The sequence below is a fragment of the Neurospora hispaniola genome (assembly GCF_033458365.1).
Source record: "Neurospora hispaniola strain FGSC 10403 chromosome Unknown B0T23scaffold_2, whole genome shotgun sequence".
Lineage (NCBI taxonomy): Eukaryota > Fungi > Ascomycota > Sordariomycetes > Sordariales > Sordariaceae > Neurospora > Neurospora hispaniola.
In genome coordinates, this window is record NW_026944407.1 from 3095548 (window position 1) to 3115062 (window position 19515).

Genomic DNA, 19515 nt, shown 5'->3' on the forward strand with positions numbered 1-19515 from the left:
ATCCCGAGCGGATAATCCGGATGTTTTCGTGAGAAAGCGCACATAGCAGCGGGTAGTAGAAGGGTGAACGGATCTATAGGATTCGTGAAAAAGGGTGGGGAGTAGGGTAGCAGTGCAAGGAAATCATGAGAGCCAAAGAAGTTACCATGTTCTTCATGAGGTGGTGGCAAAGGCTCAAAGAATTCAGTCAGTCTTAACTAATCTCATTGGACTCATTCGTTACTTCTTACATTCCACCAAGTGGCTGGAAAGTGAAACCTCTACCAACCCCCATGGATCGAACTTTGCCAACCCTGCTGTATCCAAGTATCTCCCTCACTTCCTCTCTCTCGTAGGCTCAAAGTACACATCAAGGGGTATTCTGTCCCAGAGACCGTACGCCTTTTGCCGTTCGATCCAGTTTTGGTTGGTCGGTGCCCCACGCAGATCGAAATCGAAAAGGATACGGGCAAGAATCCATCTCATTTCAGCATAGGCGAGACTATTCAGGTGAGAGCTGTGGTTAGTACAGGGGCCATCGACATCTGACAGGACAGGGCAGACAACATGTGCTTACTTTCTGCCGATACAGTTCCTTGGACCGACGCTGAATGTTTGCAAAGCGTCGAGTAGATTGCCCTTCTCCCTGGCTGTCTCCTTATCGTCGAGAAAACGAGCGGGATTAAAAGCCCAAGGGTCAACCCAGTTCTCCTTACTGTGGTTCATGGACCATTGTTGGACATCGACGATTGTCTGCGTATCAAAAGATCAGTCGGTATTCCTCTTCTCAGCGGCAAGTGGTTGGGTTGATCAGTCGTTACTCACTCCTTCAGGTAAATACTCTCCCAAAACATGGGCCCCTCCCCGGGGCACCATCCTAGCTGTCAACGATGTGACGGGGGGGTACAAACGCATAGCCTCGTTCAGCACGGCAAGCATGTATGTGAGTTTGTTGACGGAGCTGATATCAATCTCTTCAACGGATTTGAACGAAGAGCGCACTTCCTGGGTCACTCTCTTGAGGACTTCGGGGTGCTGCGTGAGGAGGTAGGTTGTGCCCGTGAGGGTAGTTGCTGTTGTATCTGCACCGGCACTGTTGACGTATGTTAGAATTAGGTAGATTGTGTCAGACGAAGCCACAGTTCGGGAAGACGCACAGCACAAGTAACCAGGCATTTGAAGAAAGATCCTCGAAACTGAGACCCTGATTGACAACTCATCATTAGCCATCTGCTGTTTGGTTCGCAAAGAGAGAAAGGGGGGAAAGGAGCGGAAAACAAGAGCACCTACCAGCTTCTCCTGGCGTTGAACCAAACCCTCAAAGAGGTCATTCCTATCCACCGCCATCTTCAACCTCTCTTTCAACATCAGATCAACGCTCTCCATACTCTTCCTAAACACTTCCGCGCCCTTCGCCCTCCAGAGGAGCTGAACGACCCAGTGCAGTCCCGCGTAACTTAACGCCGCCATCGGCGCTAAGCTGCTCAGGCTGCCCAGAATGTACTGCAACCACGAATGGTTACCATTCTGATCCAACGCTCCGAACGACATACCAAAGATCAGGTCACCGGCGACATCAAACGTCACGCTATTATACCACGACGTTGCATTCAGGGGTACCTTTCCCTCCTGTCCTTGCTCATGAAGCTTGTGAACCAGCAAGTCGATATACTTTCCGATCAGCGGCCCTTGTCCGCGCATCGACGCGTCCGAAAAGCTGTTGGCCAAAGCCCGACGCAGCTGCCCGTGCTTTTCGCGCCCGGCGCTGAGGATGTGTACGGGTTGGTCGTCGATGGGGCGGACGAAGGGCTTGAACTTGGGCATCTCCTCCTGGCCATGACGGCTGCCGGCGATGTGGCCGAAGATGTCGCGCCAGGCACGCACATCGGTGAAGGAGAGGTGATTGGGTGCAATTCGCACAACAGGACCGTATTTGTCGTGGAGAGTTTGCGTGTGGAAGGCTTGTACGCCGAGGCAATGGCGGATACTGAAGGGGATGGGGGAGGCGCGCTGCAGGAGCGGACCTGGGTATGAGGCTAGAGGGTGAAAGAAGATGTTGTAGATGGCGGAGCCGATGATGTATAGCAGGATCTGGGTTTAAAGTTAAACGCTTAGTGAAGGTCCTCCTTCATCGATATGGAACGTTGAAAGATGAGGAGGCGGCATATGTTGACTGGGGCTAATTGATGAGATGAAAAGATAATTTCTTACAGTGACTCCAACGGCACCGAGAAGCAGATGTAGTCCTGACAACCCGGTGACACCGGCGAGCTTGTCTATGACGGGCATGGTGTCTTGTTGCCCTGGGGCTTGTTGCAAAGATTGAACAAAGAGTCCGGAGCCCTTTTTGACCTAAAAGGGACAAGGAGAGAGTAGCGTGCAACTTTTTTCCTGTTGAGTCTTCACTCAACACTTAAAGCCAGCACTTAGATGACTGACATCGACCAGGACGCTCGAAGATGGTGAGCCAACCTCTTTCACTTTATACGCAACGACTCCGGCGTCCCTGCCTTGTCTGACGGAACTTTGCCTCCAATCCGACAGTCTGTCGTATTCATCCCCATCTTTTCTCACAATTGATACTCCATGTAGCAGTGCTCGCCCTCATCAGTCACACAACACGAAATAACTCTCCATGTGGTAAGTACGCCGCTCTATCTCCATCTAACAGCCCTCCGATTCATACCCATTTTTGTGACCATTCTCAAGTTCGTTATCCACCACTGCTGTCTGATCCACCACTCATACCCCAGCCCACACACAGTCGCCCTTGGTATTGATCACAAGCTTCCATATTTCATGATGATACTACATACCACCATCAACAGTCGTATCGGCGATTTTTGTTTCCTCTTTCTGGTCTATCCTGGCAAACCAGCCGGCAGAATGCCGTGCATATCCCCGTGTGCGCTCATGTCTGATCTTCGTCCACATGGAGTATTCCTAGCGTAATATGTACGTCTCGTTATAGGAGAAGATCATAGGAGACGTTCCCTAGGTAGGTAGGTGGAGTAAGAGGAGTAAAGATGCAGGAGTGCTACTTGGAAGAGGCAAATGATTGGTTTTCTTTCCACGGTCTTTTTGATAGTAGAGGTAGCGTTCGTTATGCTTGAAATTCAAAGGGGGATGGTGGTTTCTTTGACAGTTAAACTGTCTCGGAACTGTGTACCACGCCGGTTTGGCGTCTCAATGGATTCCTTACCTGGATAACTACGCATTTCTGAGTGTCAACTACCTCCTCTGTAGGTAGGTGGTAGTCACCCTACTACCTACATACACCGGCACGACCGCCGGCTATTCGGCCAGCTTATCTTGGCGATTTCCGTATGTACCTACCTACAAAAGAAATCTCGATGTGGAGATGCAAGCGCTTCCATTGACCATTGCAGTTACCTGTTTGGTAGCCTCCGTATTTCGTGGCATTGATGGCAAATCGCCAATGCGTTTTGCCGATGCAACCAGTCTGGCTCCAGCCCGTACGGTCCGTTATGCGTACTATGTGTCCGGAATATAAAAATACACGCCCAGACAAAAATCCCCAGTCCCAATACGTCTACCAATTCTTTTACCAAGGAGACAATATATAAGGTGTCGATTGGATAGTACCCTAACGATTGAGGAAAATATTTGTGCGTCGTTCCTGCGCGTTGCCCCTTTGCTGGAGACTCCGTTACATCTTCGCTAGAGGAGCTACGGTAGGTACCGTGTAGCTGATGATGATGGGTGGATGCAGGAGCATCACATGTAATCATCTCTCGCTTCGGAGAATTACTCTCGTGATTGGCTTGGCCGGCGGTCGCATTGCGAGAGAGATCTCTTGCCCGTGTATGTATAAAGGGTATGACTCTACACCTAGACAACAGTAACGGGATAAGACATGCCGTTCGGGGTTATTCTGTCGTCCGGGCTACCTTGACCGGTTACAAGAAATCAATCGCACACGGCCTCTTCGGAGGTTACCTGAGCCACCACCGTCCAGACCTCGGCGTAGGAGTCACGTTAACTCCGACTTGCCTGCCTCTACAATGCTCCTTTATTTTGATCTTTCTTTTTCTTCTTCGAGAGGGGGAAGGAGGGGGGAGGGCGTTGTTTATTTCTGCCGGCCGGTTGCAGCTTTGCCAAATGACTGACAGATGGTGTATGTCCCGCGTTGCAGTCGAGATTTTCTAGCGTTATACCTCCACCGTTCTATGTAGTATCCGTACCTAAGTATGTAGAGGTAGAATTTTGCCTTTCGCTAAAACCTGACTTTACAGTATGTTATGTTACTTCCACTCCCTTGTATCCTCGTAGTGTACCTATCCGCCTTGCTTCCGTGCCAGGGTCGTATGCCATAGTCGCAGTCGGCACAAAAAAAAAAAACGGAAACTCCACGTCCTCTTTTGTTCTTCCCGCGATCAACAAATGAAAACAGGTTAGATCACGCCACGCCCGTACCATCATTCATTCATACCCTTGAATGGTACAAAAACACTGGGCTGTATGTACTCTATATGTATGTGTATGTGTGCGCGACCCTTGCAAGTCCTTCTAGAAAAGTGAGGCTGCCTTTATTACATGTACCTATGTATTCAATCAACGTCTGGCAACTAACTGAAAAAAAAAAAAAAAAAAAAAAAAAAAAAAAAAAAAAAAAAAAAAAAAAAAAAGCAGAGTAGAAATTGCCATGTATGCCACTATGTTGATCTTTCTCCTATTCATCTGTAGATACCTGGGTAGGTAGGTAGGTAGGTATGTAGTGTGTGTGCCCTTAAGCCATGCTAACCGATATCTATGCCCGTATTCGTGCCCGCATCCACACCCATAGAGGTCGGTACCCATACACCTTCAACGGTTTATACCCCACCCATTTATGTCCCAGGCCAGTCTTCAACGCCGTAGTACCAAAGCCAAGGGGCCAGTTGATCCATGAACTCTGTGGCAAGTAGATTGTTGCATTGCCCTCCTCCTCCTACCCCCCCTGCTGCCCCCCCTCCTGTCGTCCCCGTCACGGCGGCGGCGGAGGAGAATCCGGTATCCCCGCCATGGACCCCGGCGCCTAGGCTGTGGTGAGCATTCACACCACTCATGGCTGTTGTATTCGAATAGGACCCATGAAGAGGAGGAGGTGGATGTTGTTGATGTTGATATTGCTGCTGCGCATGATGTGGTTTCCCCATGCTTTGTCCTTGTGCTTGTGTTTGTCCTTGCAGGTTTTGGCTTTGACCGGTCAGCCATTGTGACTGTGACTGCCGTGTAGCAATGACATTGCCGCTTGCTACTACAGCTCCCCCTCTTCCTCCTCCTTCTTCTCTTGCTGCTTCCCTGACTCGTGTCGAAGTGGTGGCCTGGGAATGTCTCTCTCCTCCGGTTCCAGAACCAGAGCCAGACGCCGAGGTACTACGCCCAGACATAGCTTCAACCCCTCCACCACCTCCACCTCCACCTCCCGCTGCTCCTCCTCCTCCTCCTTCTTTTTCTTCCTGATTAGGAAAAGTGCTCGTTTCCCTCCTCCTCCTCCTCCTCCCCCCATCTCCACCACATCCCGGTCTCAAACAAGCCGCGTCATCCCCTTCGCTCTTGCCCTGATCATGATCATCAAGCTTGCCCCCCTGAGCCACAAACTCGGCAAACCGCTCCAACTTGGCCTTAGTCATAGCCAACCCCTTAGCACTGACCTCCCACATGTTGTTATCCGGCTCGCCGCCGCTCGCTTCCTTCATGTTGTCGCTGGCCTGTTGGAAGCGGGCGCCGAGCTGGGTCATGATTTCGGTGATGTCGACGCGCAGGCCGGGCTGGGAGTTGAGCTGTTCTTGGAGCATAGCGACGATGTGGGGAAGGTGGGGGTCGGTGGTTTCGCGCCAGCGGATGGAGGAGGAGAGGGGGTTGTTCAGATTGTTGGTTTGGTTGTTATTGTTGTTATTAGGGTTGGGGCCGGTTGGGTGCTCGATAGCGGCGGTGGTAGTATTCTTAGGAGTGGTGGTCGTCGTGGGCTCCATGGAGGTGGCGCGGGAGCCGACAAAGCCGGAGATGTCCCGGGCGATGATGGAAGGGGATGGGGTTCCGAGGCCGGGACCGGAGGTGGTGGTCGCGGGGGTGCTGATAGTTGAGGATGTAGCGGGTGGTCGGCTGTAGTGTGGAGAGGGCGTAGGCACGGAGGCAGGTGTTGAGATATATGTTGAAGTATATGATGTTGTGGTAGTGGGTTGCTGAGGATGGGCTGGCGTCGAGATGGTGTGTCTCGTTTGTGAAGATGCCAAAGGTTTGATGGGGGAGACGATTTTGGACCATCGAGCAAGCATCGTTACGGCGTAAACGATCTGACAGATGATAGACACCGGCAGGTAAAAGTATGCTGATACGGGTACGGTAAACCAATGATCGAACCACTCTCGCACCCCACTGCTTACCCGGTAAAAGACATCAAGAGCCGACGGAGTGTTGTCGTCAAGCGCAGTAAGGTCTTTGTAGAACTTGGCCAGCAATGATGCATCGATGACTGGAGGTTCGCAAAGACGCATCTTGGCCGAATGTACGTACACCATGAGGTATTCTAGAGCGTGCATTAGCATAAACTGGGCAACTTTCGAAGGCTTGTTGAGTGCAGTCATACTATTGTTCTCTTGGCCCTTGTTGAGTGAACGACATATCTTGTCAAGCTCACTCTGGAACGTCGACATGTACGCCGCATCTGGAGCCCTAGCAATCCCTCCAATGGATTCCGTAAGCTCGGTTTTGGAGTTGACTTGGGCGATCTTCTCCATCAGACGCTGTAACTGAACCATGTGGACCAGTACCCCATCTGTTTCAAACTCCTTCGATTCTTGTAGCTCATTAAGACACTGCTGAATGTATGGCGAGTACCTGATGGACTCGAGTTTTCCAAACGCCACGGATATACTGATGGTGTTACACGTCAGCATAGAGCTCATAGGTATAACAGGAAAGGTGACGGTTTCACGTAATACTCACGTTGAAGCGATATACCATAAGCCCAAAAGCGCCCTCCGTTCCTCATTTGTCCGTGGTTTTGGATCGTCGGGGTACAGTACCATGACGCTTACCCTCTCTTGCACCTTCGGATCCCGGTTCAGTCCCAGGTCGGAAACAAGACTCGCGGCCAGGTGTATGAGGTTGTTCAACTGGGCATGCATCAGGCAATGGTACTGATACCAGCCAATCATGACGAGAATGCCTTGCAGCAGATCCAATGACCTCTCTGACCGCAAGAGCATGCGTTCAGAGACATGTCGGACCAGCCGATACATCTGAGCTCGCATCGACCGCATGCTTGTGAGGGTCGTCACCATCCGAACGGCCGAGAAGAGAAACGGACGGGACTGTTCGAGTTCTTGGACTGTCGTACCAACGGGAATAACGACGAAGGGAAACAGCGGACTGAGATGGGTCTGGTAGATGGTGAGGATGGTCTCGTCTGACTCTGACGGACCACGAGACTCGCCCTGTGCTCTGCCCATACAACCGGAAGGGGCGCAAGAGTTGTAATGATTGGGCACATGGATAGGTCTTTCGCCCAGCAGTTCTGAGCTGCCACTGTGGCTTTCATTGTCGGAATAGCCACCCTCGGTGGTGCCATGACAATCATCTTCCAAGGGCGTGAGACTTGCTCGCCTCTTTCCAAAGCCGGATGCCTGAGGAGCGCCTACGGCAATATCAAGGTCGTCTAAGAGTATGAACGGGGTTAAGTCAGCAAGACCCTCAAGGTTGATGATGATGATAAAATCATCGCTTACGGTCTCGGGCTATGCATGAAACACTATCATAGGCCGACACCACCTCGTGAGAGGCAACACTATCCGCGATGGGGATGCCTCGCAAATCCCCAGTGGCCTTGAGGAGATCGACCAATCCATTGAGCCGTTGTTCCAGCTGAGCCGTCTTTCTATGAGTCGAACATGGGTTAGTGAGATCGGATCGCGAATTACACACAATGAATACGTGAGTGGTGTGTTACGAACGATGGCCGAACAGCTCTCTTCTTCCTCGGACGGTGCACCTGGCTTGTGCAATCTTTACCCAGACGTTCACACCTTTGGCACTTGGTCCCAGGAGCATCAGACTGTCGCGAACATTTTGCCTTTGCCGCCGCACACTGGGAACAGGCATTTCCCCATTTGGCGTTTGTCGGATGCGAGTTCGCATTCGTGTTGGACGGCGCGCTCTCCGATGCTAGTGAATCACTTCGTCCTCCTCCACCGCCGACTCCGTGCGTCGTTGCCGTTGGGGTTTCTTCTCGCCCAACCTGCGCCATTTTCGTGAATTTATGAACAAAAAACCCAAGAAATGGGTTACATGGCTTTCGCATAGGGGATCATCGATTGAAGAACTGATGACGGTCTGGAATGTCAATCGGCGTTTGACCGGAGATTTTGACAACACCCTTTCTCCGTGTCAGGGCCCACCCGCTTTTCCATTTTCGGAGACAACGACAGATATCATTGGTTGCCGAAAGTATGACCGGAGTTTACGGTGCAAAACTAAATCTCCGATTCCCTCCCTACCACTCACAGCGACTCCCAAAGACAACTGACTGGTTACGCTTAAATCGTTTATGTGATTTGTGATATTTGGCGGTCTGTGGGCGAGTTCATGGCTCCGTCCATCAGCGACTTGGTCAGCCGCTTCAATCATCAGATGTTGCCTTGGGAATTAAAGTCAGGATGGTGCAAAGTTCAGCATGTGAATACCACCAAATCCAGGCGTTGTAAGGATGAAATTGCTGTCCGGTTATGACCTACCTGCAGGTCTCGTTGGTAGGTTTTCGGAGAGCAAGATCCGAGAGGGTCCGGGATGGTCTCACAGCAGGACCAGATTCGGGCCGTGTTTATCCCCACCACAATCCCGGGACGAGCCGAAATGGCAAGACATCACCCGATGACATCTGCTGTCCGGCCAAGGTCCTCCGTAGATAATCTGTCTTCCGACCGAATCAAACAGTGAACCGCTTCCGCCAGCCTCGGCATTTTCATGTGCTCGGCCTACGTATCGTCCAGATCTTGTGTCTTTTTAAAGTCCAAGCCATACCAGATACTCCCGTCGCAAAGCTTCCCTATATTATCTTCTTCATACCGAAATTATGCGCAAACACACTTGCACTCCAAGCTCGAACTCAGTTGATGGATTTTGCAACCACGGTTTACAATTCAGACGCTAGTGCTCTTTGAAGATTAGAGTAAAAAAGGGAAATAAAAATGATACAACTCCTGTCTCGCTGACTTTCGCTTTAGGTTTCCAAGCCCACAAACCACCAACACTTGGCCTAACAAAACACCCTCCATCACATCCTTAAATCCTTCCATCAATCAAGCTTCCTTCGTCTTTGTTTCTCGCATGGCAGCACGAGCCATGTTGCTTAGCACATGCAATCCTGGACCTCAGAGAGATCCTTGTAGACGGTGTGGTAGATGGTGCTCGTGCTGCCAGTCTCGGCAAAGAAGGCAGCACCGTTGATCATGGGCGGAGCGGTGGTGGCCGGCGCGGGGACGTCACCGGGACCGGTAGGGACAGCGGCCAGCTTTACGGGATTACCGTAGCCTGAAGGGCCCCAGCCAATGGTGTCAGGACACTTTCCAGGAATGGGGGACTTGGTAATGGTGGCGGGCTTCATGAGAGTAGTAGGGCTGGCGGTTCCGGTGGAGTTGGCGTAGAGAAGAGTGGAGAAGGAAGACTGCGAAAGGGTTGTGCTCACCGTGACGGTAACGGTGGCCGCCGGCGCGCAGCTCGAGGGCGCCCCGGTCGGGAAGGGCGAATCAACCGAGCAGGGACCACCGCTGATGTAGAACTTGGGCGTCTGGGCATAGATAACGTAGACGTTGGTCCCGTTGATAGCATTGCTGCCAGGAGAAGAAAGGGGGCAGCGAGGTCAGCCTTTACGTTGTTCATTGTGTTGGTTCCTGAGACGGGGTCCACTTCCCGAAAGGAAGGGAGAAGGAGACCCAGGGGTTTGTTTGGGATGGGTGGGGTGGGGTCCTCAGGTCATGCATGACATGAACATGCAAAAAAGGGTGAACATACAATTGCCAGCCATAGGAGCTATCAATGTCGCAGGGAATGGTCACGCTGAGCTCGCCGGAAGAAGGCTCAATGTTATAGGCCAAAGGCGTATAGTAAGGAGGCCAGTTGACAAAGTTGACCAGGTACACGCTGAAGTCGGTGGGGTCGGTATCGACGGTGGACCACTTCAGGTCAAAGGTCTCACCCTTGTGAAGGGTGGCATTGGCGACGGGATCAGTGAACTGCAGGGCCGAGACAAGCGGCGCCGCGAGGGCAGCGAGAGCAAGCACACGCATCTTGAATGAGATCCGGGGGAAAATAAAAGATATAAAACAAAATGAGCAGAAAGATATATCGTGATTGCTGACTGCAAGGAGTGACGGCACTGCGGATATGACAAACGAGTGACTGCGGCCGCACGACGAACAAATGAAGAAGAAGAACAAAAATCGTGGAGGTGGCCGTTAGGCTTCTTTTTGTAATGGTCCTGATTCTCAGCTGTGCCCCATCTTGCTCATCTCGTACTACCCCTGACAATTACACCTTGTAAGATGTGCGGGATGCCTTTCGCTTGAAGGGTGCCTTCCGTGAGCGAAAGAAGGACGCTAGGGACTGAAACTAGGGCCATCTCTGTCGTAGATTGCCTTTGACTTGCATCATCATTTCGAAATTGGATGAGCAGGGCCAATGAAAACAGTTTGTTGGCTGCCATAATCATCACCATGGCTTTGGCTGAGCCAGTAGAAATTGGTACCAAGTGCACGACCCTGGGAAATGTCGAGGTTGCATCGTACCTTGCATCTCATCTGTACTAGAGGTAGGTACCCGTTCGGACGAACCTCGACAACGCTGGGATGAGAAAATAGTGCCTTCTGGCGGCCGCCGGCCTCCCCTTGCCATCAGAGAAATGATGTTCTGGGTTGTCCAAGCATCGAAATGTGATCGCCTAGCTGGAGTGTCATGTCCGAGACAATCGAAAAAAGGCGTGGCACTCTGGAGCAAATATCCACCAAGAAGCAAGAAGCGAATGAACGCAGCGGGCCTCTCCAGGTCCTTCCCAGCTTCTACCTTCAGGGAGATAACATAGACATCCTGGCGCACCTTTGGGCGCGCGAGTCTGCATTGCCCGGAACGAGATCCGTAGCACCGGGAAAACAGCCCGGAGGCAACGAGTGCGGTAGGCACGAAAATGTGGTTGTAACATGTAGCCCGACAAGGCTGGAACAAGGAAAAGACCATTCACGTTGTGGGCTATGAAACCGATGATACGAACGAGCGAGAAAAGATTGCAGTGGCCGTTGTGGGTAAGACCGGTGATATGGGCATCCACAAAACTGCAGGGTTCGGGTTTGGTGTTCTTTTGAGACTTAGTCCTACCCACAGCGGCAACAGGCGAGATCAAACCACTAGTCTAGGTAACGGCTAAAGAGCGGAGATGGTCGGAGATCGACGACGAGCTATAGAGCAAACATCGCAAACAACCGGCTAAGCGACCGAGGGAGGAAATGACAATCGTAAGTCAAAACCGTATCCAATTTCTGAAAGATCCAAAGGACGATTTCGATATTCGCTTGGCGGATTGGCGGCATCCAATTCGCATCCAATGGGTAGGTATTGGCAGGCCATTGGCAGGCATTGGCAGGTATTGGCAGGTATTGGCAGTTGTTGGCAGTCTCGGCAGACTGGTGTGTGTTTTTGGAACGTTCTGCACTTGGTTCCGTATTGCTGTTGCTCGCCAAAGATACTTGCTCCATCGTCATTGCTCAGGGTTAACTAACGGCTTGCTCTTCCAGCAACGGTAGCCCTCAAACCGGATTTTACAGATCGACGGCGAGTGCGTTGGAAGAGATGCAACTTCAAACCGTGTCTGAACAAGAATCTAGACGACACAAGAAATTGCAAAGTTCGTCTAAACCGGTTCAGATCCGTTAAACAATCCTGTCACCGGGTGAGCGAGAGCCACCGCTAAACCCTCTTCCCTGAATTTCGCAAAGGCCATTGAGCTGGGCTGATGCCATTTCGCTGACTGTCAAAGTCTCCGAGGAACCCACAACCTTTGAGCATGAGAATTATCCCATGAGCACAAACGCAAGTACGTGATCTTCTGCATGAAATGGGGATACCGTATGATTTCGTCGAGAAGCGGGGGTAATAGCTCTGCCATTTGCCTCTACAGCCACGTACATACAGCCGAACGCAACCGGCAGACCTTCAGCCCCACAGAATCCGCACAATCATGCCTCATCTGTAACCCGAGGTTGACGAGATCATACGGCATGCTGTGCGCGATCAGGGCGGGATGCCTTTTGGTTGTGGTGCTGAAGAGCCTTGATTCACAAGGATGGTTTGTTTCTGTCAGTTGTTAAGTGGTGACTTCGCGTTGTGAGGTAACACAACTTAACATTGGCAGTTATGGGTCAAAAGGATCGTGATACTCTGTCGAGGATGTCATTTACAGAGCTAGCTAACCCTGCATACCTAGACCGAACCTCATCATATATGTAAGCAGTGGTAGGTTCATGACCATGAATCGTCTGTTCTTGTGCATGCATTGTTGGCCAGAGAGTATGCACAGCGTCTCAGTCATCAGATGTATGCCGAAGACTTTGGACTGATGTTTCTGGAAGCCAACGGGCTTTGTAGAGGCTCACACCGCGACATCACATACTTCTGAGCATACCAATCAGACGATGTCAATATGCCCCTGTCAGGTATAGGCGCGTCGATGTTGGGCAATCACGATTTCACAATCGGATGACCGGTTCAGAGCGCGACAAGAGAGTCGAAGAGATGGGTTGAAAATGAGAAAAGGGCTCGTTCGACTCCCGTGGACGCTGGGTACCATTATCATGACGACTTGATTTTGTAAAGCCTGAAGCACCAACTATCATTTCTTGGTCCTTCAGTCGTCAGTCTTTGTTGTAACAACTTCGACAGCCCTGACCACAAGAAGACAAGGACCCAAAGCGCGCCAAGGCATCATGGTACTCCATAGTGTTCATGACCTGGATCCCACCGAAGGGACAGTGCGGCTGTACCGAGCCGAGAACTCCCCAGTTGTCCTGGTCCCGAAGCCATCCAACGACCCAAACGATCCCCTGTTTTGGAGCCGGGGCAAGAAGAGGGTCGCTTTCCTATCGGTATGTTGGTTCGCTTTCTTAACCAACTTCGGCATCGGGGGCTTGACACCTGCCTTCTACCTCCTCTCCCTGGAATTCGGAAAGACACAAGCAGAGACCGGCGCCCTGCTGCTATGGCCCGTCCTCACACTTGGCGCCTCCAACTTCTTCTGGGTACCCATTGCCAACTATTGGGGCAAACGGCCAGTGTTGTTTTTCGCGTGCGGGCTGCTCTGCGCGTGCTCCATGTGGGGAGCCGTGGCTGAAACGTTCGAGTCCTTGCTATCGTCCCTCATCGTTGCAGCGTTTGCTGGATCGTCGACCGAAGCCCTCGGAGCGAGCATGGCAAACGACCTGTACTTCTTGCATGAACGGGGTTCCGTGATGAGTACCTATATGACCTTCCTCTCGGGAGGGAACACCATCGGTCCACTCATTTGTGGCTTCATCGTGTCGAAGTACAGTTGGAGATGGCATAAGTGGATGACCTTCATTCTGACTGTCCCCAACTTCTTGGCGGTTGCTTTCCTGGTGCCCGAGACAACTTATGTCCGCTACAGCCTAAGGCCAGTTGACTCCGACTCGGGGACCAGTCGAGGACCGACTCCAAGGCTAGTCAGTCGCTCGAATGCGGAAAAGGGGCTCGGTTTCGGAAATGCTCAGGGAGCTCGTTCACATCTGGGCGACACTGATGAGAGCGACGCAGGTCTGAATCTCCCAAAGAAGTGCTGGGCAGAAGAGATTGGACTATGGCCTGTAGTCTCTCGTGACACCCCCCTCTGGCGGTTGTTCATCCGACCCTTGCCCTTGTGGTTATATCCCTGCGTCATTTTTGCCTTTCTTGCATATGCAATTTCGCTGGAGATGACGGTGGCCGTGAACATCCTCAATCCCTTTGTTTTTCAGGCACCGCCGTATAACTGGTCGCCCATGATCAACGGTTTGATCAACATCCCGGGACTCATTGGCAACCTCTTCGGCAGCGTATTGGGCGGCTGGGCGGTTGACAAGTTTTGCGACTGGAAGACCAAGCGCAACAATGGCGTTTACGAACCAGAGAACCGACTGTGGCTCTGCATCGTACCTCTGATCATCAGCGGCTCGGGTTGTTTGGTGTTCGGGTATGGCGTTGAAAAGGCAATGGGCTGGGTCAGCCTGTTCTTTGGATATGGTATGATCTCGGTAGCATTGACGGCGGTGCCGACCATCACCATAGCCTATGTCTCGGACTGTCTGCTTCCACTAAACCCGGATGCTCTTATGCTTGTCAATGGTAAGAAGCAGCATGACTCCCTCCTGGTTGAGTAACCTGGCTAATCACGGCATGATGTCAATAGGAACAAAGCATATTGTAAGCTTCTTCTTCGCAGCGTCGGTTTTGATCTGGGTCCAGATGGTGGGTTATGTTGAGGCTTTCGGGACAACGGCAGGCGTATTTGCGCTCATACTGGGCGGAGGTATGGCAGTGTTGATTCCCTTTGGTGCGAGAATCAGGCACCGTCAAGCAAACTGGCGAATCATCCTGTGATGAGCTAAAGTTGTAAGAAGATGAAGAGGTAGTCATGCCCAGATTGTCGGTGGTTGGATCATGGGATACACTGCGGCAAGAGGTTCTTTAAGTCAATGCGTTTATCGTCCATTTTGGGCATCGATATCCTTCGGGTTGCACTTTGAGTTTCGCAGAAGGAGTTTGATGAGCAGATAAAGTTAGGTCGGGGTGGAGAAATAATCAAGCAGGAAACAATGGGTGTGAGCTAGGTGACGTGTACACGATGTAGTGTGGTGACTCGATCCGCGAGAGTTGCTTTGTCAATGGAACTTGGTGGTTGGAAGGTTGAAGGATGAGAAAAGTGATAAGGTTGCAGAAGCCTGCGAAAATGGGATGGCCTGTGTGGTCCTGCAAGGCTGATCAGAAAGTGGAACGTGCTCCACTGAAGGGGACATTTACATCGAGCATACCGTGGAGTATACAACACCTCGATTTCCGTCACACGTAGAAAGTCAAGAAAGAATTACTTTGACAATTTGATATAGAAATACAAGACTTGGGGGTCATCAATGCTCGCAGGTTCACTTCATGTTGATCATGACCCTTACTTATCGGAAGGAGGACATCTGACGAATCAACTTCTGGCAACTCAAAGCAGCAGTCACCTTCTTGGCATTGAATATATCGACCAATCAGAAAACGCTTCATTCTGCTCCTTTATGCAAGGCTGAGAGAGGTGGGGCATTTCTTCTGGGAAATTTCGTGGTCAACCAGTGCAACTCGGTTTGGCAAACCGACCTGCAGTTGGCCATACGCCACACCTTCTCTAAATCCAATCAACAGACCCATTTCAGACTGGGCATTGACGCTTATAACCAGTCAGGGCATTGTCTTTATCCCGTCACGAGTCCCTTTTTTCTTCCAAATTGTTGCGTCTCGGTCACCAGAACCACCACACGAAATTCCTAATCACCACCAGCACACGATGGCCGACCGCGACAAGATCCAGATCCTCAAGGATGCGCTCTACGAGGCGGCGAGGGACCACGGTTCCGACCAGCGTCTCTTCACGCAGCGGGACCTGTTGGACATGCAGGTCATTCCCCAAGACAATATCGGGTTGCTCATGCAGGTGATCCAAATTCTCTGCGATGAGAAGCTCTTTGTCGGCAACACCACGGCATCGGGGCTGTCGTGGAGATGGCGAAGCCGGGAGGATGCAAAGAAGTGCGTTACTACCTTTCTTTGTTCTTTTTAGGACACAATCGAGCACACCAACTAACCTCCCCTTCCTCCTAAAAGGTACACCTCCCTCCCCAACTCCGAAATAATGATGGTCTACGCCATGGTCGACGAAGCCGGGGCCGACGGCATCTGGAACCGGACCATCAAGAACAAGCTCAACATGGCCGACTCGCTTATGAAGCATTGCATCAAGTATCTCGAGCAAAAGGGCTACATCGCCAGCATGAAGAACGTCGAGCACCCCAACAAGAAGATGTACATCAAGGCGAACCTACGTCCCTCCGATCGCGCCACGGGTGGCCCCTGGTTCACCGAGGGCGAGCTCGACACGGCCTTTATCAACGAGCTACAGGAAATTGTGTTTGACTTTATCAAGCAGAAATCGACATATACTTCCCACGGCGGCGGTGCTGGGATACCAGGAGTAGGGGCACAAGGAGGAGGAGCGCAGCAGCGTGAAAAGAATCCCAAGAAGGGCGTGGTTCAGGGGACCATTCCCCACTCGGAGGATATTTCCAAGGGGACGAAGCGCAGCGCGGGCGAGATTTCCAACGACGACACGGCGGCAGCGGCACCGGCCAAGAAGACCAGGCCCGGCAAGCCGCAATTGCTGCCTCTCCCGGCCGGTTACAAGTCGTACCCGACCGTGTCGGACATTGCAAAGTTCATCCACCACGCCGGCATCACGAACAATACGACGTTGAGCGAGGCGGATATCCAACAGTTGGTGGACGTGCTATACTACGATGGTTTAGTAGAGCCTGTCAAGGTCAATGGGCGCAAGGGGTACCGTGTGACGCGCATTCCCAAACAGGATCCGAGGACGTGCAATCAACGACGCCTCGACCATGATCCAACCAAAGGAGGCATTGTTACCTCATTTATGGGAGTCGAGCCGAGTGCAAGTGGCCTTATGGAGGCTCCTTGCGGGCGGTGCCCTGTCTATGATATGTGCGAGGAAGGCGGACCTGTCAGCCCCAGCAACTGCGTCTATTTCAGACGGTGGCTGGATGGTGACGAGGTCCAGGAACAAGTCATTTCGATCTGATCGACTCCAATGTGTCTGTGTCTCTGCTTAGAACACATTGCATGGTCTCTATCACAACTGCATTGACGGCGTAAAAAAAAGAAGGCAAGGGTAATTTGGTTTCATTTAGGCGTTGGAGGCAACCTGTTTAGCATTCAATGTGTTGGCGATAACATTCACATGACCTGTAGACTGTCTAGGGAAAGACATTAGTTTGCGTGATCACATCAACCATCAAAGTGACAGTGATGACGATGCAGTGAAGAAGGGTGGGTGTGTCGCGCAGAAGATCCATTTTGATGAGCTATCTAGCTATCATAGCAGCACATTTATATGAATATTACGGTACTGCGACTCCAACTCCAACACCCTCGACAATCTCCACAAGAAAATTAGAGAGCGCCGCAGTCGACAATGGTGGGCTTCTTGGAGTAACGAATAGCACCGCTGCTGGAGCCAGTAGCCTCAAGGGCCTTGACGACCTTCATGGACTCATCGTCAGCGACCTCGCCGAAGACGACGTGGCGGCCATCGAGCCAGCTGGTGGGGACAGTGGTGACGAAAAACTGGGAGCCGTTGGTGTTGGGGCCGGCGTTGGCCATGGAAAGAAGACCAGGGCGGACGTGCTTCTTGGCGAAGTTCTCATCGGCGAACTTCTCGCCGTAGATGGACTTGCCACCAGTGCCCTGTTCAGAGAGGTTAGGTCTTGATTCTCCCATGTTCGATAGCTTGTTGGGTGGGTATGGACTTACGTTACCACGGGTAAAGTCACCACCCTGGAGCATGAACTCGGGGATGATGCGGTGGAAAGAAGAGCCCTTGTAGCCGAAGCCGTTCTGGCCAGTGCAGAGCTCCCTGAAGTTGCGGGCGGTCTTGGGGACAACGTCGTCGTAGAGGGTGAAGTTAATGCGGCCAGACTGAGCTGCATTGGGAGTTAGACATCCGATGGGCATGACATGACAGTTGACGGGCGGGGCGGGGGGGAGGGCGGTGAGGCTGAGTGGTGCGGGCGTTATGATTCAGGGGCACCAATATGGAGGGGTAGTTCAGGAGCTTGCGGGCTGCGGCAACACCGGGATGACGCCGTGCTCATTGCGAACAACGACAGCCGTCCAGGTGAAGTCCGAGCGACCGTCGCAAGTTTCCTGAGCCTGATTGATGAAGACAAAGCAGATGAGGAGAGTAGACTTACCCTTGATTTCGCTGGTGGGCTTGTTGTTGGGGCCGAGGACGGGACCCTCCCACTCGAGATCGAAGAAACTAAAGCATGCAGGTCAGTCGGTGTCCCTGAAGCTACGGGTAGGTAGGCGCAGCTTCCATGTTTGCGCGGACCTGGAGAAGCGGTTGGACTTACACCTTGGACATGATGCTGGATGTTTGCGAAAAAGCTCTGGCGCAGGAGAAAGTTGCAGTGGGCTTGAGAGATGACGAGAAAGTCGAGGAGACGAGAGAACCTGTTGTCTTAAGGACAGAGAAATGGCGGGGTCCAAACATTTTCACTAAAATGGAAAGGAGGGGTCAGCCAATCCGAGAAGTGGGGGGCGGAGAAGGTACGTAGCTGCTCGCCACGTGATTGATTGTTGCGACTCGAGCTGTCGGCCTGTCGCCACGCCGCCTGTTTCGGTCTCGTTTGCCAGTGCGGCGGGAGACGAAACAGCAGGTCAGCTTGACAACGTGGAGTGGTATGAGCCTCTGCAAGTGTCATGTTTGGCGCATGTGGGCTTCGGATTGGTTCGTTGGCTCAGGAACACCAGTACGAACAAGTAAACAGCTGCCATCTGGTGTCGGCGCTTCCCCCCCGAGTCTCCAAGGTCCCGTCGGCCCTGACGCTGACGGCAATGACAACCAAAACTGCCACCACCCGTGTGTGTATAGTTGGCAGCTAAAGTGCTGGCAAGAGCTATCAAAGACATCCGGGCCAAAGGACCGTAGACCCATGGCTCCATCATATGGCTTGTTGGGTCTTCATAGCGTTGCGATTGCCTCTTCATTTGGAGTCCCCCTCTGTCAATGCAGCCATTGACGACATTGCGGAGCCATGGACGATACCCCAAGCCGAACAAGAGGGATGGACGGCTTAACGACCTTGATGGCCATGTCTGGGGTAGGAACCAAAAGGCGGTGGTATCGTCAAACTGACAAACCTCACCCCTCATCTCGAGCGTGGATGGAAAAAAGGTCATTCGAATTGAATCTGATGCCAAGAAATCCCGGGAATGGAAGCTCTCAGAGCTCTGCCACAGATAGAGCTTGGAGCTTTGGGCAAGCTCCCAGCCGGCAGGGAGAGCTCCTCTAGACAGAAAAGGCTCAAAAAGAACATGGCGACAAAAGTAAAAAAAATGACAACGTACCGATTCTGGAAGATGAAATCCTGGATGATTGTGGGATAGTAATGAAGCTAAAAGTACAAGATAAAGTCCGAACAAACGAACAATGGAAATGTGCTACACGGCGATGGATGCACAACGAAGACCAGAGACGAGAGGGAGAACGGAGTCGGGTCGGGTGTTCAACAATTTTTACTCCATCCAAAACGCATGGAAGCGAGCTCCGGCGGCCGAGCGTCCCCTCCCGCCGCGCCGCGGTGTCGGCCGGCCCGGCAATTACAAGCAGAATTCTTGCCTGAAGTGTCAGGCTTCAAAGAGCTGAGACGCTCGTGCCAA

The 19515-nt window shown here is 52.0% G+C and overlaps 6 protein-coding genes across 6 annotated transcripts; 2 read left to right on the top strand and 4 right to left on the bottom strand.

Moving 5' to 3' along the window:
* Window positions 1–315: 315 nt before the first annotated feature.
* On the bottom strand, window positions 316–2268 carry B0T23DRAFT_353476 (cytochrome P450; the record flags this gene model as incomplete). Its single annotated transcript, XM_062836112.1, has 6 exons — window positions 316–481; window positions 557–732; window positions 805–1072; window positions 1137–1183; window positions 1270–2070; window positions 2191–2268. The coding sequence occupies 6 exons, from the start codon at window positions 2266–2268 to the stop codon at window positions 316–318; spliced, it is 1536 nt and encodes a 511-aa protein (XP_062695745.1).
* A 2561-nt stretch (window positions 2269–4829) lies between these two features.
* On the bottom strand, window positions 4830–8230 carry B0T23DRAFT_426590 (uncharacterized protein; the record flags this gene model as incomplete). The annotated part of the gene is made up of 5 exons (XM_062840001.1): window positions 4830–6511; window positions 6572–6858; window positions 6931–7642; window positions 7713–7861; window positions 7938–8230. 5 exons carry the CDS (start codon window positions 8228–8230, stop codon window positions 4830–4832), a joined length of 3123 nt encoding a protein of 1040 aa, XP_062695746.1.
* A 1007-nt stretch (window positions 8231–9237) lies between these two features.
* Window positions 9238–10478, bottom strand: B0T23DRAFT_84977 (Ser-Thr-rich glycosyl-phosphatidyl-inositol-anchored membrane family-domain-containing protein). Its single transcript, XM_062841884.1, has 2 exons — window positions 9994–10478; window positions 9238–9812 (listed from the first exon to the last, which is right to left on the bottom strand). Exons 1-2 carry the CDS (start codon window positions 10266–10268, stop codon window positions 9332–9334), a joined length of 756 nt encoding a protein of 251 aa, XP_062695747.1. The 5' UTR covers window positions 10269–10478; the 3' UTR covers window positions 9238–9331.
* Window positions 10479–12645: 2167 nt separating this feature from the next.
* Window positions 12646–14410, top strand: B0T23DRAFT_84964 (MFS general substrate transporter). The gene has a single exon (XM_062841883.1). The coding sequence runs from the start codon at window positions 12954–12956 to the stop codon at window positions 14397–14399; it is 1446 nt and encodes a 481-aa protein (XP_062695748.1). The 5' UTR covers window positions 12646–12953; the 3' UTR covers window positions 14400–14410.
* A 961-nt stretch (window positions 14411–15371) lies between these two features.
* B0T23DRAFT_333374 (RNA polymerase Rpc34) lies at window positions 15372–17121 on the top strand. Its single transcript, XM_062835762.1, has 2 exons — window positions 15372–15807; window positions 15883–17121. Exons 1-2 carry the CDS (start codon window positions 15566–15568, stop codon window positions 16871–16873), a joined length of 1233 nt encoding a protein of 410 aa, XP_062695749.1. The 5' UTR covers window positions 15372–15565; the 3' UTR covers window positions 16874–17121.
* Window positions 17122–17244: 123 nt separating this feature from the next.
* B0T23DRAFT_402605 (cyclophilin precursor) lies at window positions 17245–18346 on the bottom strand (the record flags this gene model as incomplete). Its single annotated transcript, XM_062838688.1, has 4 exons — window positions 17245–17538; window positions 17605–17774; window positions 18045–18112; window positions 18207–18346. The coding sequence occupies 4 exons, from the start codon at window positions 18344–18346 to the stop codon at window positions 17245–17247; spliced, it is 672 nt and encodes a 223-aa protein (XP_062695750.1).
* Between the last annotated feature and the right edge of the window lie 1169 nt (window positions 18347–19515).